This window comes from Monodon monoceros, unplaced genomic scaffold (assembly GCF_005190385.1).
Source record: "Monodon monoceros isolate NGI ecotype Baffin Bay Population unplaced genomic scaffold, NGI_Narwhal_1 Super_Scaffold_15, whole genome shotgun sequence".
Classification (NCBI taxonomy): domain Eukaryota; kingdom Metazoa; phylum Chordata; class Mammalia; order Artiodactyla; family Monodontidae; genus Monodon; species Monodon monoceros.
Genome location: NW_021703771.1, coordinates 6,998,868 through 7,012,454, shown reverse-complemented (window position 1 = coordinate 7,012,454; position 13,587 = coordinate 6,998,868). Strand labels below are relative to the sequence as shown.

Here is a 13,587-nt window from a genome sequence, read left to right as displayed (position 1 = left end):
TCTCAGATCCTTCGCGGCTCACCATCCGTCTGCACGATTCCAGGTTCTGCTGGTATGCTAAGTTTGTACCCAGAGTGGGGTATAAGTGGATAGATAGTGTTTTCTCTGAACTGGAAGTTGGGATTGCCTCCTGGCCATTTGTAGCTCATGCCCCTAGGTAAGGAGTTAGAAAAAGTGGTTAAGGTGCTGGCTGTAGCGATGGGCCCTGGTGACCACGGGGGAAAAGGGAGTGGGGAGAGGACTCTGTCTAGAACTTGGGGGACCTCGTCTCCTGGAATAACCTCTCACACCATGTTGAATTGTAAACATTAAGCAAAGATTATTGCAACCATATAGAGGCAAGGCCACCCAAGCCTCAGATCCTTGGGTCACACAAAAGGTGAAGAAATCTGATCAGCTGAGGTGCTGGTTGAGCACAAAGAAAACGGAATAAGTGGCACTGGCGACAGGTCATAGCCATCTAGCTTAATGGCCAGTGGCAGAACTGAGGGCTCTATTTACCATAGTTTTGTTTTGGTTTGAAATCAGAGAGCTTTGGGACATAAAACACACTGCTCCCTATATCCTACCCTGGAGATTCTGCTTCAGTTGGTCTGTCCTGGGGCCCTGAAGTTCACCAAGGAAACTTGCAAAGCACTGCTCTAGCTGTAGTTACTTCCTCACTGGCTCATGCGTGTGCTTATGTAGTTAATAATTTCTTTTCTCTCCTTGTATATTGGCAGCGGGGGAGGGGGGGTGATAAAGTCACAGTTTTGTCTGTGGGCTGCACACCACTGAGGCAAGATCATTACAAAACCAGATGACAAATGGACGTAACCCTGAAATCCTGGACTTGAAACTGGATGGGGGATAATAGCAGTATGTCAGGACGAAGCATTTAAAAAATGTGTGAATATGATATTTGTGATGTTGGAAAGGCAAAGAGATGGACTGTAGTAGACCTCTGATGTGTTTTTCTATTTGGTGCTCAGTCATCAAACCCATTCCACAGGTTTAGTGAATTCTGACAGGAGAAACAGTCCCATCTTCTGCTGGAGAAGCTGACGAAGTCCGATATACTCACTGTCTTGGGTGCCTGACAGCCTGGGTGCTGGCACGAGACTAAGCCTGTCAGTCGTATGATCTCACCAGACTTTGAATCTGGAATGAGTGATGGAAGTAAGTGGATGTCTGGGATCCAGTTTTCAGAGGCATCCCTGCTGGCAGAAACATACACAGACCTCCAGCTCCCCTGGAGTTGGAACTTGCCTATAATTTTGGTCATAGTCTAGCTTCCTCGGTTTCTACCAGCTTTCCAAGAGTGGTTCTCCAGCCTTTCCGTCAAGTCTGTGAGCTACCTATATTCTTCCAATAAATTCTTTTTCTGCTTAAGTTAATCACAATGGTTTTTGTTGTCTGCAGCTCAGAATTCTTACTGGTATACACTTCAATGAGATTTATTCTCTAAGGTCAGTTATGATCATTGACCCTCTCCCTCAGAATCCCACCCCACCCCTGCACTCTGAATTTGGAGGTGAATAGCATATGACAGTTTCCCTGGTAAATCAGAAGTTAAATCTGTTAGACTTGAAACCATAATCACTGATGTGCTTTTAAAACTATTAAAACAACCAACAACCAATCAACCTACTATGATCATAAGAGCAGTTTTCCCTTAAAAACAATGATATGATTATGAATAAGAATGAATACTTTGATAAATCTGGAAGATTATTCAAACTTAGAATAAGTTGAACTTCTTTTTTTAGTTAAAAAAAAGAAAAACACTATGGGGTTTCAAACTCAGGACCAAGGAATGTGAAGATGAAAAATGTGTATAGCAAAAATAAAAATATACCTCTAGTATTCTGAAAATAAGCAAGTGTTTTTGCTGTCCCTCCAGACAGTCATTTGTTCATTTATTAGCAGCAGAGGCAATAACACAATGCTAAAAATAAACATGCATCAGTTGTACAATACACACTTACAAAAGCCTATCTATCCTTAGTGCATTATTTTTTTCACAAGTAAAACAGGAAAGGAAAATAGTGAATTTAATGCTATTCAGCACCTTGAATAAAGTCAAAAGACTTTACATCTCCATATATCAAAACATTTGCATCTGTATCACCAAACATGTAAAGTTAATTATTTTGTTCCATTTGAAACATGAATTATTTTATTTACATTACTCTTTAGTTCACCAAATTTTAACAATATTTAAAAATTATCTAAATTCATAAAAGTAGGTCATAAATTTCAACATTTAATTATTATGTACATACAAGGAAGTCCATGAAAAAAGTTAAAGAAATGTAGTCAGAAAGTTCAAGCAACATTTCCAAATTTAGCAAAATTCCAACCAAATCAAGGCAGAGGGCATTCAAACATTCAAAAATCTCTAGATGCTGCTAACATGAACATGAAAAGTTCCAGTAATAAAAGTCAATATGAGAAACAATGTTGAAATCACCAGTAGAAAATATATTTTAATAGGCATGACATATATTTACTAGCAACAGTAATAATGCTTCTTTTATAGAAAATGTTTATAACATTGTCATATATGAACTACCCGATTTGAGAGGGCAAAAGAGTTGATTTCAAAAAATATATTTTAGCAGCCATAATTTTACTTCCAGTTAAAACATAGTAAAATGTTAAAAGTAAAATTTATGATTAACTAAATAATACCCCAATACTAGAAAATTTAAAATCCCATGCTATTCTAGCAATAATGGCCTCTAATACAATGTGTCTGATGTGAGGATTGTGGCAAGCCAATAATAAACAATCAGACATACATATGGGCTTAGAGTTTCACTGAAATACTTATGTAGCAAAATATATGAAAAAGTAATAGAAAAGTAAAAAGATAAAATTAAAAAAATATTGCACAGCCACATTACCTAGAAAGTAAAGTTGATGTTTAAAAAGCTCTAAACATGGATGATATAAATTATCTTCCATATAAAAAGGTATAAATATTTCTTAGAACTTATCAGCATCTACAGTTTAATATAATACATTATCTGAATCACTGTTGAATGAGGTAATTGTCAAGTCTCTACCAATGCATTTAATCCTAATGGAAATATTTGAGGGCAGCAACCAGAAAGAATTTCTCTAAAAATATTTCCGAATCCAGAACAGCTATATGTGCAGCTCTCCCAATGAGTGAGTCAGCTGTATTGGGCAATGCATTGATGACATTATACCGAACCAAGTTACAATCCTTGCTTTGCAGAACCGGGCGAAGCAAGTTGTGGATCATTTCTGAATAGATCTGTCCTATGGAACAAATAGAAAAAAGGAAAATCGGTTCACAAGAAGAACTGAAAAAAAATTCTATGCCAACTTTTATATAATTTATAAAATTTAGTTACATTATTTCCGTTTAAAGCAGAAAATTGTCTTTTAAAAGGTTTTTTCCCCTTGAATATCACTTTTGAGACTGTTTTAGAGAAAATATAATCACATTATTTATCTAGTCAAGTGAAATAAATTTATCATACATTATTCTTGCCAACTTGATATTTTTAATTAAAAGCAATGAATGTAACAGAGCAAATAGTTTTTTTCAACCTTAAGTCAATTATGACTCACTATGAAAGTAAAGAAGCCATGCTGAGACATCCTGATAAGGCAAAATTTAAAACCTGAGTCAAGAGCAAATACTTTAAAAAAGTTTCCATGGCAGCCAATGTCATTCCACATATTTCCAAATTATCTTGAGAAAGAATAGCAACTTCCCATAATCAGAAGAACAATGTGAGTTTGGCTCAAAGGTCAAATTGAGAATTTTTTTTTTTTTTTGGCCTGCAGGTTTATTTAATGCTTCATTTTGCTTTTAATTTCAAAGTTGTGCTCTTCTCTCCCTCTTTTTGGTTAATTCTTACAATGGATTTATTGAGGGCATGCAAAGCATAGAAGGTAAAGGTTACACACATATGTACACATACAAGCATAAACTGCCTTAACAGGGGCGAAACAGTTTAATGCTCATGCATTACTATATTACTAACAGATGAGTGCTAACACATATCCATCAAACGTGAATTTCAGGGTAGAGGCAGGATGTAGCCTTGAGGAATGATGAGAAGCGAATAACATACAGAAACATAATTAGAGAAAGAAGAGAGATGTGTTTAAAAGAGGGATCAATAGAATATAGACTTCATAAAAAACGGTTTTTAAAAATTATTTATTTCTTTTTTTAATTGAAGTATAGTTGATTTACAATATTATATTAGTTTCAGGTGTACAAACATATTGATTCAATATTTTTATAGATTATACTCCATTTAAATTTATTATAAAATATTGGCTCTATTCCTTGTGCTGTACAATATATCCTTGTAGCTTATTTATTTTACACATAGTAGTTTGTATCTCTTCTTTTTTTAAAATTTTATTTATTTTTGGCCACGTTGGGTCTTCATGGTTGTAAGCGGGCTTTCTCTAGTTGTGGTGAGCGGGGGCTACTCTTCAATGCAGTGCGCGGGCTTCTCATGTTGCGGAGCACGGGCTCTAGGCATGAGGGCTTCAATAGTTGTGGTGCGTGGGCTCAGTAGTTGTGGCTTGCAGGCTCTAGAGCGCAGGCTTAGTAGTTGTGGTGCACGGGCTTAGCTGCTCCGCGGCACACGGGATCTTCCCGGACCAGGGATCGAACCCGTGTCCCCTGCATTGGCAGGCGGATTCTTAACCACTGTGCCACCAGGGAAGTCCCAGTAGTTTGTATCCCTTAATCTCCTATCCCTATCTTGCCCCTCCCCCATCCCTCTTCCCACTGGGAACCACTAGTTTGTTCTCTGTATCTGTGAGTCTGTTTCTGTTTCATTATATTTGTTTGTTTGCTTTATTTTTTAGAATCCACCTATAAGGGATATCATACGGTATTTGTCTTTCTCTGTCTGACTTATTTCACTAAGCATAATGCCCTCCAGGTCCATCCATGTTGCTGAAAATGGCAATATTCCATTCTCTTTTATGGCTGAGTAGTATTCCATTATGTGGATACACATCTTCTTTGTCCATTCATCAGGTGATGGACACTCAGGTTGCTCTGATGTCTTGGCTACTATAAACAATGCTGCTATGAATACTGGAGTGCACATAAGTTTTGGAATTAGTATTTTCTTTGGCTATATGCCCAGAAGTGGAATTGCTGGATCATATGGTAGTTCTATAATTTTTAAAATTTTTTGAAACTCCATACTGTTTGTCACAATGGCTGCACCAGTTTACATCCCCACTACAAATGTACGAGTGGTCCCTTTTCTCTACATTCTCACCAGTATTTGTTATTGTGATCTTGATTTGCATTTCCCTGATGATTAGTGATGTTGAGCAGCTTTTCATGTGCCTGCTAGCCTCTGTATGTCTTCTTTGGAAAAATGTCTATTTAGGTCTTCCGCCCATTTTATAATGTGTTTGTTCGTTTTTTTGATGTTGAGTTGCATGAACTGCTTACATATTTTGGCTTACTGGTCGTATCATCTGCAAATATTCTCTCCCATTCAGTAGGTTGTCTTTTTGTTTTGTTGATGGTTTCCTTTGCTGTGCAAAAGCTTTCACACTGAAAACTTTATTTAGGTCCCATTTGTTTATTTTTGCTTTTGTTTCCATTGCCTGAGGAGACAGATGCAAATATTGCTATGACTTATGCCAAAGAGTGTTCTGCCTATGTTTTCTTGTAAGAGTTTTATGGCTTCTGGTATTACATTTAGATCTTTAATATATTTTGAGTCTAATTTTTTTATATGGTGTGAGAAAATGTTCTAATTTCATCTTTTTACATGAAGTTGTCCAGTTTTCCCAGCAGCACTTATTGAAGAGACATCTTTTCCCCATTGTGTGTTTTTGCCTCTTTTGTCATCAATTAATTGACCACAGGTGCGTGGGTTTATTTCTGGGGTCTTCATTCTGTTCCATTGATCTATGTGGCTGTTTCTGTGCCAGTACCATGCTGTTTTGATGACTGCAGTTTTATAGTATAGTCTGAAGTCAGGGAGTGTGATTGTCCAGATTTCTTTTTTTCTCAAGATTGCTTTGGCTATTTGGGATCTTTTATGGTTCCATATAAATTTTAGGATTATTTGTTCTAGTTCTGTGAAAAATGCCATTGGTATATTGATAAGGATTGCTCTGAACCTGTAAATTGCCTTGGGGAGTATGGACATTTTAACAATATTAATTTTTCTAATCCATGAACATGGACATGTTTTCATTTCTTTGTATCATCTTCAATTTCCTTCATCAATATTTCATAGTTTTCAGAGCATAGGTCTTTCACCTCCTCGGTTATGTTTATTCCCTAGGTATTTTATCATTTTTGATGCGATTTTAAACAGGATTCTTTTTTTGCTTTGTCTTTATCATAGTTCATTATTAGTACATAGAAAAGCAAATAGTATCATGCCATCTGCAAACAGTGACAGTTTTACTTCTCCCCTTCCAATTTGGATGACTTTTATTTATCTTTCTGTCTGATTGCTGTGGGTAGGACTTCCAATGCTATTTGAATAAAAGTAATGATAGTGGACATCCTTGGTTTGTTCCTGATCTTAGAGGAAATGCTGTCAGCTTTTCACCATTTAGTATGAAGTTAGCTATGGGTTTGTCATAAATGGCCTTTATTATATTGAGGTAGGTTCCCTCTACACCCACTGTGATGAGAGTTTTTATCATGAATGGATGTTGAATTTTGTCAAATGCTTTTTTGGCATCTATTTTTTAAAAAATATTTGTTTTTATTTATTTGGCTGTGCTGGGTCTTAGTTACGGCATGTGGGATCTTCAGTTGCAGCATGCGGGATCTTTAGTTGCACCATGCAAACTCTTAGTTGTGGCCATGTGGGATCTAGTTCCCTCACCAGGGATCATACCCAGGCCCCCTGTATTGGAAGCGTGGAATCTTAGCCACTGGACCACCTGGGAAGTCCCTTTCAGCATCTATTGAGATGATCATGTGATTCTTATCCTTTGTTTTGTTAGTGTGGTGTATCACATCAACTGATTTGCAGATACTGAACCATCCTTGCATCCCTGGGATAAATCCCACTTTTGGTGTATGATCCCTTTAATGCATTGTTGAATTTGGTTTGCTAATATTTTGTTGAGGATTTTTGCTTCTACGTTCATCGATGATACTGGCTTATAATTTTCTTTTTTGTGGTGCCTTTGTTTGGTTTTGGTATCAGGGTGATGCTGGCATTGTAGAATACTGTAAGTCTTTCTTCATCTTCAATTTTTTAGAATAGTTTGAGGATAGTTGTTATCTCTCTTCAAATTTTTGGTAGAGTTCACCAGTGAATCTGTGTGGTCCTGCACTGTTGTTTGTTGGGAGGGTTTTTTTTTTTTTTCTGATTAAATTTCATTACAGGTAATCATATGTTCATATTTTCTATTTCTTCCTGATTCAGTCTTTCGAGGTTTTACATTTCTAGAAATGTATTAATTTCTTCTAGGTTGTCCACTTTATTGGTGTTTTTTTTCATAATTGACCTTTTATTTTAAAAAATTACAGGGAGCAATTTCCAGAATCTTATTTTATAAAAGTACTGCCTATATCAAACATTTATATCACTATTAATTCCATTGAAGAGCTGCCTTTTTTTTTTAAGGTACTAATTCCAATTGATGGGATACATGCCCTTAAAATAGAAAGTTTCCATTTATTCAAATGTCAAAATTAAGATTATTGAGAAGTTTATTGCTTTATGGCTGGGCAAGATGCTACTAGCACATTTTAGGTAAATAATATTCTTTGTTAAAAACTATGAGGTCATTCTGTTTAAAACTTTCAGGATAATTCACAGAAAATAGATATATTTATTCAAATTATACATTGAAGGGCTGAGATATTAGCTATAGACATTTATACGTGAAGCAGCTCTTTAAAGAAGACACACAAACAGGTCTGTCTTGGTATAATACATAATTGAAATTAATAAAACCTGGAAGACCAATATTATTATGCTATGTTCTGTTAAGATCTTAAAAAAAAATCACACATTTAGTAGTCCATTTGTGCTTAAAATATTCATATGCATGAGAAGCTTTAAGGAAAAAAAACACCTCTATACATGATGATGAAAATAAAGTAATCAATGTTTTGAAACTGCACTGTTATTTAAAACACTTTCCTAAATTCAGACCCTCCTTTGCAGCCGGCACCATTTTTCAGGTCTAATTGGCAACCTGGGGAGGCCCCTCTAGTATTCGTGAAGTAAAGAAGGTGGTGATAAAAGACCAAGCTGTTGCCATTAATCCAGGCCTTTGAGTTGCACTGGCATCTTCACCTACATCTTCTCCACTCTCATCTTCAAGCCCATCATCCATAAGACGCTCCATTTCTTCAAGTTCTAGATTGTTTGCATTCTGCACATCATTGTTGACTTCGGCATTATTGTTGGGAGCCTGTTGCTGACCTCCTTCTTGCCTAAAAGGAAACCATCCAGCTCGGTGTTAACCAGTAGCATGGCTCCCATTACCATGATAAACCGACTAAAAGAGGAATAGAAGTACACAATGCTAGGGAGAATGGCAGCTCGTGAGAACGTGTACATCCAGTGTAGCCAGTCTTGACTGAAGTCTTCTTCGTTTAGCACTGGACCTCCCTGTGCATTCATCTGAACATTCTCATCCATGGGTCGATTTTCTTGGGTCACTAGGTTTGGAGCTGGTGAGGGTTCTTCTCCAGGAACATGTGCCACATTTAGAGGCTGTGAAGTAGCAGGCTGGTCTGCGTTGGCATTTGATGTGGCCTGAGCTGAAACTGCAGCTTGATATTGCATGTAATACTGATGCGTATACATCTGTTGCCACCACAGCATCTGCAGTGGGCTGAAAGTGCGATACCCTGGGACAGCCGGAACAGCCTGCCCAGGAACCTGGTTGTCTACATTTCCTTGCATTACATATGGGAACTGATGACTAGTAATCTCTTACGATACTTGTATTTTTGTGGCGTCAGACATTGTACTATTCCTCTTTCATTTCTTGATGAGTCCGCTCGCTGCCATCTTTCACTAAAAGTAAAGTACAGCCGAACATGCAGCATGACCATTACTGCAACCACCAATCCCAATAATCCGGAGGAAATTAAAGCATGGATTACTTTTGAGGCAATAAAACGGAGAAGCATTGGTAATTAGATGAAAAAAAGATTTCAAAAGAACAACTACTGTGTCATTGGCCAAAACATCTTACACAGCAAAAGAAAAGAAAGGAAGGAAAATGGAGGAAGGATAGCTGTTACTATCAGCGGGTGTAAAATGAAGTCGAAGGAAAGAGAGGACAACAAAAAGAAGGGAGAAGACAACTGCAAGCAAACTTTGGGAGAAACTCATGTGTAGACGTAGCTCTTTGAAATACTTCTAATATACTTTGTTACCTGACTGTTTATCCTTTAAAGCTGTCTTGCACATTTCAATGCGGGCAGAATGATAAGGAACATAGCGATCCTGCAGAGAGCCCACTAGTACAACATTTTTGAAATAGTGAAGCCCTGTGAAGAAAAAATACTGAGTTACAGTGCAATAATTAATTAGATTTGAAATAACTTATTAGCATCATATTAAGTGGCCATAAACTTTATTTCCTTGGTAGTACTAAGTTTATGCCTTTTAAAATAACTGATGAATTCTTTCTCCAAATTTCTATACATTCTCTACCAAAATCCCCAGCTTCCTTATATGTAGTTTATGTGCTGATATGAGAAATGTGTGTTTGCACTGAGTGAGAGCAAGGATTGTGGTCTTGGGGGTTAGGGGGAGACTGGATATGGTTGGCTAAAATTCTATAACAAGTGTTTCATGACGCTTTTACTTTCCAAAGGATATTCATCAATATTTAGGATTATTCCCCAAAGAAACATATATTCTTCCATAAAAACAAACAAAACACCCTATTTAAATCCTTTAAAGCTGACTTTTTACTTTAGGTTTTCATTTGACTGTTGCCTAATATTACTTATATTTTCTCCTTATTTAAGCATGATGTCAAGAGGATAAACACTTTGATTTTTTCCAATAAAAATAACGATTTTTGTGAACCATCCAACAGACTTTTGTCAGGTCTATTTTTTTTTTTTTTAATTTTTCAGTAAACTACGTGAATTTAGGACTTCTGTCCTTGGGGTACTTTGCTAAATAACTCACTTAAGTACTGAAACCACATTCTTGACCTCTTTAATACCAATAATGTTCTAATTACAGTAATGTACTATTTGGCTCAGACTAGTATATACAAAATCAAAATTTTATATGATAATTAAATAAGATACAAATCAATAATGGTGACACATTAGAATTGCGTGTGCAGTACAGAGAATTTTGTTCTGGAATGTTCCAGAATAAAACTTTGATACTCTTATGTGCACTGAAATTCAGACTCTTAGAGACAGGCCAATTGTGGGGACTGCTGTGAATCCAGAATATAGGAAGCCTTTGTAGAAGCTCCCTGTCTTCCCTGGAACTTAAGGATCCTAATGATGGGAAGAGCTTAGACTGACACATAGCCAGGTGAAACAGTATATACCCTCTGTGTCAAATATAACGTACCCCTCCTTTTCCCAATGAGAAGATACTACTTTGTGGCCACTTGAATATATAAAATTCTAGAGATATAAGTGAAATAGGAGAATGTCTGTAACAGGAATTAACTCAGTTGAACAAACATGTTTAAAATATTTTAGAAAGAACTTGATTTTTTCCCCTTCATTTTCACATTTCACGAGACAAAGTCATCCCCTTTTGGCATCACTTGATGACAGTCTTCATTGGTGCTACTTTGGGAAACGTCTGTGTGTCCTAGAGCAGAGGTCTGTGAACTGGTATACACTTACCCCCAGGGGTAATTTAAGACTCTCCGTGGTGTAGATGGGCATTTACAGCTTTAAGAAAATTGATTTCCAGATCCCAACTTCATACGAGCACTTTTCTACAAATGACTTTTCCTTCTCCTACTTTACAAGAGAAAGACATTTCTCCAATCTATTTCAGATCTTCTTATGGTATATGGCCCTGCGGTATAAAATCTCTGGGAGAACCAAGCAAAATATGAACGAAGACTTCCTCTTCCAAAAAGTAAGTCTGATGTTACCGACTGTTTGACAATAAGAAATGGCTGTGCCAGTTAGATTTTATGGCACATATTTTCCATAAATTAAATGAGCTAAGTCTGTGACTCCAGCTGAATATAGTAAAAATATACTATCTCATATGCCAGAAAATACATCCTTTGCAACTATTTAAAATTACAGAAAACAGTTTTAGGTGTCACCATAAAATTATACAAGGGGATACAAACTTTTCCAAAATTCTTTTGAGGGGTAAACAAGCCAAAAATGTGAAAGCCACGGTCGTATGGTACTTCTTCACTTCTAACCCAGTTATTTTAGGTACTGTACTTTCTGAATCTCTAAGTATAATGCTGTTAAATGAAATTTTATCCCGAACTGCATGAAACCAGCCATGTAACAGCACAGTTGGCTCCTTCTTTTATCTAAAAGGTGTGTATGTGTGTCCTCCATAAAGGCGACCACACTGCACATCTCCGGGGGGCATCACTCCCATCACATCGACAGGAATGACACTGCACAGCCGGTGGCAGCCTTGCTCAGTAACGGTCACCTCTGTACTTCTCCGGAAACCACCAGCATCTTCTATGTCCCCCTCTTACCTTATGGCTTTCCTGTCTCACTGGGCACACGGAAGCGTCGGAAGGGGCTTCCACAGACTCTACCTTAACACAAAACCCACCTCCCGCATCTGTACCTTCTCGCTCTGCCCACCCCTGCCTCAGGCCGGCCCTTACACTAGTGCACTAGGTTCCACTCCTTCTTCCTGTCTGCTTAAGGGCATGCCTCTAGTTGCTGTCCCATCCTTCTCTCGCATCAACAATTTTCTCTTCTGGATGGATCATTCTTATCAGGATGGAAAATATTACAGCATTATACTTCCCGTCTTAAAAAAAAAATCAGTCTCTCAATGAATCTGTCCTTGGGCTTTATTCTCCCCTCCAATTACCTCCCCGCCCCCCCCCCCCATTTCTCGGCACTGCTCTATTTCTATAGTTTACATTATAAGAGTAATAGCCATTACCTTAAAAATTAAATACACTTTTCAAAATAATTCGCGGAGATTCTGTTGTGCTTCTACAGAGAAATGGCACTCAGGCTGAAAATCACTGCTTTAGACCAAGACCCTGGAGAGGAGTACCCATGTCTCCCCAGGTTCAGGCAGCTCGGTGGAGACGAAGCATGCAAACCAACAAAGGGAGAGGAGGGGATGTCCAAGAAACCCTTTAACTCTCAGATTCCGTGATGATAAAACAGATACAATCACAGATTCTGACACTGACATAGATACAAGATATTGTCATATTTTTAAACGTGATTCCCAAGATAGCACTGTACTTTAAAAATGCATTTTAAACTTAGTAATTATTTTAATAATACTTTTTCAACAACAATGTATTATTACTAGTACTGTGCTTCTGTATGGAAGGTTTGCTTTTTGTATTGGCCAAGAACCAAGTCAAACAGACTCTGACCCTTTTTTGAGTCTTCTGGTTTCCATTCCTGTGTAGCAGTGCTGGCTAGAGAGGGCAGAAACTCAAAGAGAAACATGGTAGCCCCTGAGGCGCAGTGCTGGTGGGAATCATGGCAGCACTTCATCCGAGCTGAAGTCCAGCTGATGACAATGTCTGAGGTGTGTATTTGGGGGAGCCTTGTACTGTAGGTTCATCCTCTCTGCACCTGCACTGATTCTACCTGCTCAGAGATGGTCTCGTCCACTGGCCCTCGGGTTAGCACTTCACTGAGCCCAAGGTGACTCATTCTCGGTTGAAAAGTTACCTGTAACTTGGGAAAGTAACACGATTTTCCCATCTATAGAATGGGACAGTTTAGCTGGAAAAGTTTCTAAATATTTTAGTTATTTTTCAGGATTGCTAAGAAAAAGATTAAAGTAAATGTTCAGTATTTTTCTGGACTGCACAATTACATGGTTTACGTATGAACGAACACTGTAATGGTAACTTTCACCTTCATTATCTCAGTCTTCCTGATATATATATATATATATATTTTTTTTTTTTGCAGTACGTGGGCCTCTCACTGTTGTGGCCTCTCCCGTTGTGGAGCACAGGCTCCGGACGCGCAAGCCCAGCGGCCATAGCTCACGGGCCCAGCCGCTCCGTGGCATGTGGGATCTTCCCAGACCAGGGCACGAACCCGTGTCCCCTGCATTGGCAGGCGGACTCTCAACCACTGCGCCACCAGGGAAGCCCTTCCTGATATTTTTGGCTGCTCATTTTTTTTTTCTGAAAAATTTAATGAGTTTTAAAGCAATTCATATTGACTCACCTCTGGTTACTTTCTGGAACTGGCAAAAATAGGAGTTCTGCACTGGTGGCTTTGCACTCCAGGGAACATTTAGCAGTGTCTGGAGACAACGCTGTTTCTCACAAGCAGGGGGTGGGGTATGTGAGGTGCTGATGGGTGTGTGCTCTACTGGCATTTAGCGGGTAGAGGCCAGGGATGCTGCTAAATATTCTACAACGCACAGGACAGATCCTGACAACACAGAATATCCAGCCCAG

General features: G+C 38.1%; 1 protein-coding gene and 1 pseudogene across 4 annotated transcripts in view; both read right to left on the bottom strand.

Moving 5' to 3' along the window:
- Window positions 1-1,861: 1,861 nt before the first annotated feature.
- Window positions 1,862-13,587, bottom strand: part of FAM135A (family with sequence similarity 135 member A) — a 123,306-nt gene continuing 111,580 nt past the window's right edge. For 3 of the 4 annotated variants that reach the window (XM_029224088.1, XM_029224085.1, XM_029224086.1), the window contains 2 exons: window positions 9,377-9,490; window positions 1,862-3,270 (listed from right to left, as the gene is read on the bottom strand). In XM_029224088.1, coding sequence (XP_029079921.1) covers window positions 3,065-3,270; window positions 9,377-9,490 — 320 coding nt within the window. In that variant the 3' untranslated portion in view covers window positions 1,862-3,064. The remainder of the gene's footprint in view (window positions 3,271-9,376; window positions 9,491-13,587) is intronic. The other variant, XM_029224087.1, reaches the window with a different exon arrangement.
- On the bottom strand, window positions 8,170-9,289 carry LOC114896163 (annotated as a pseudogene).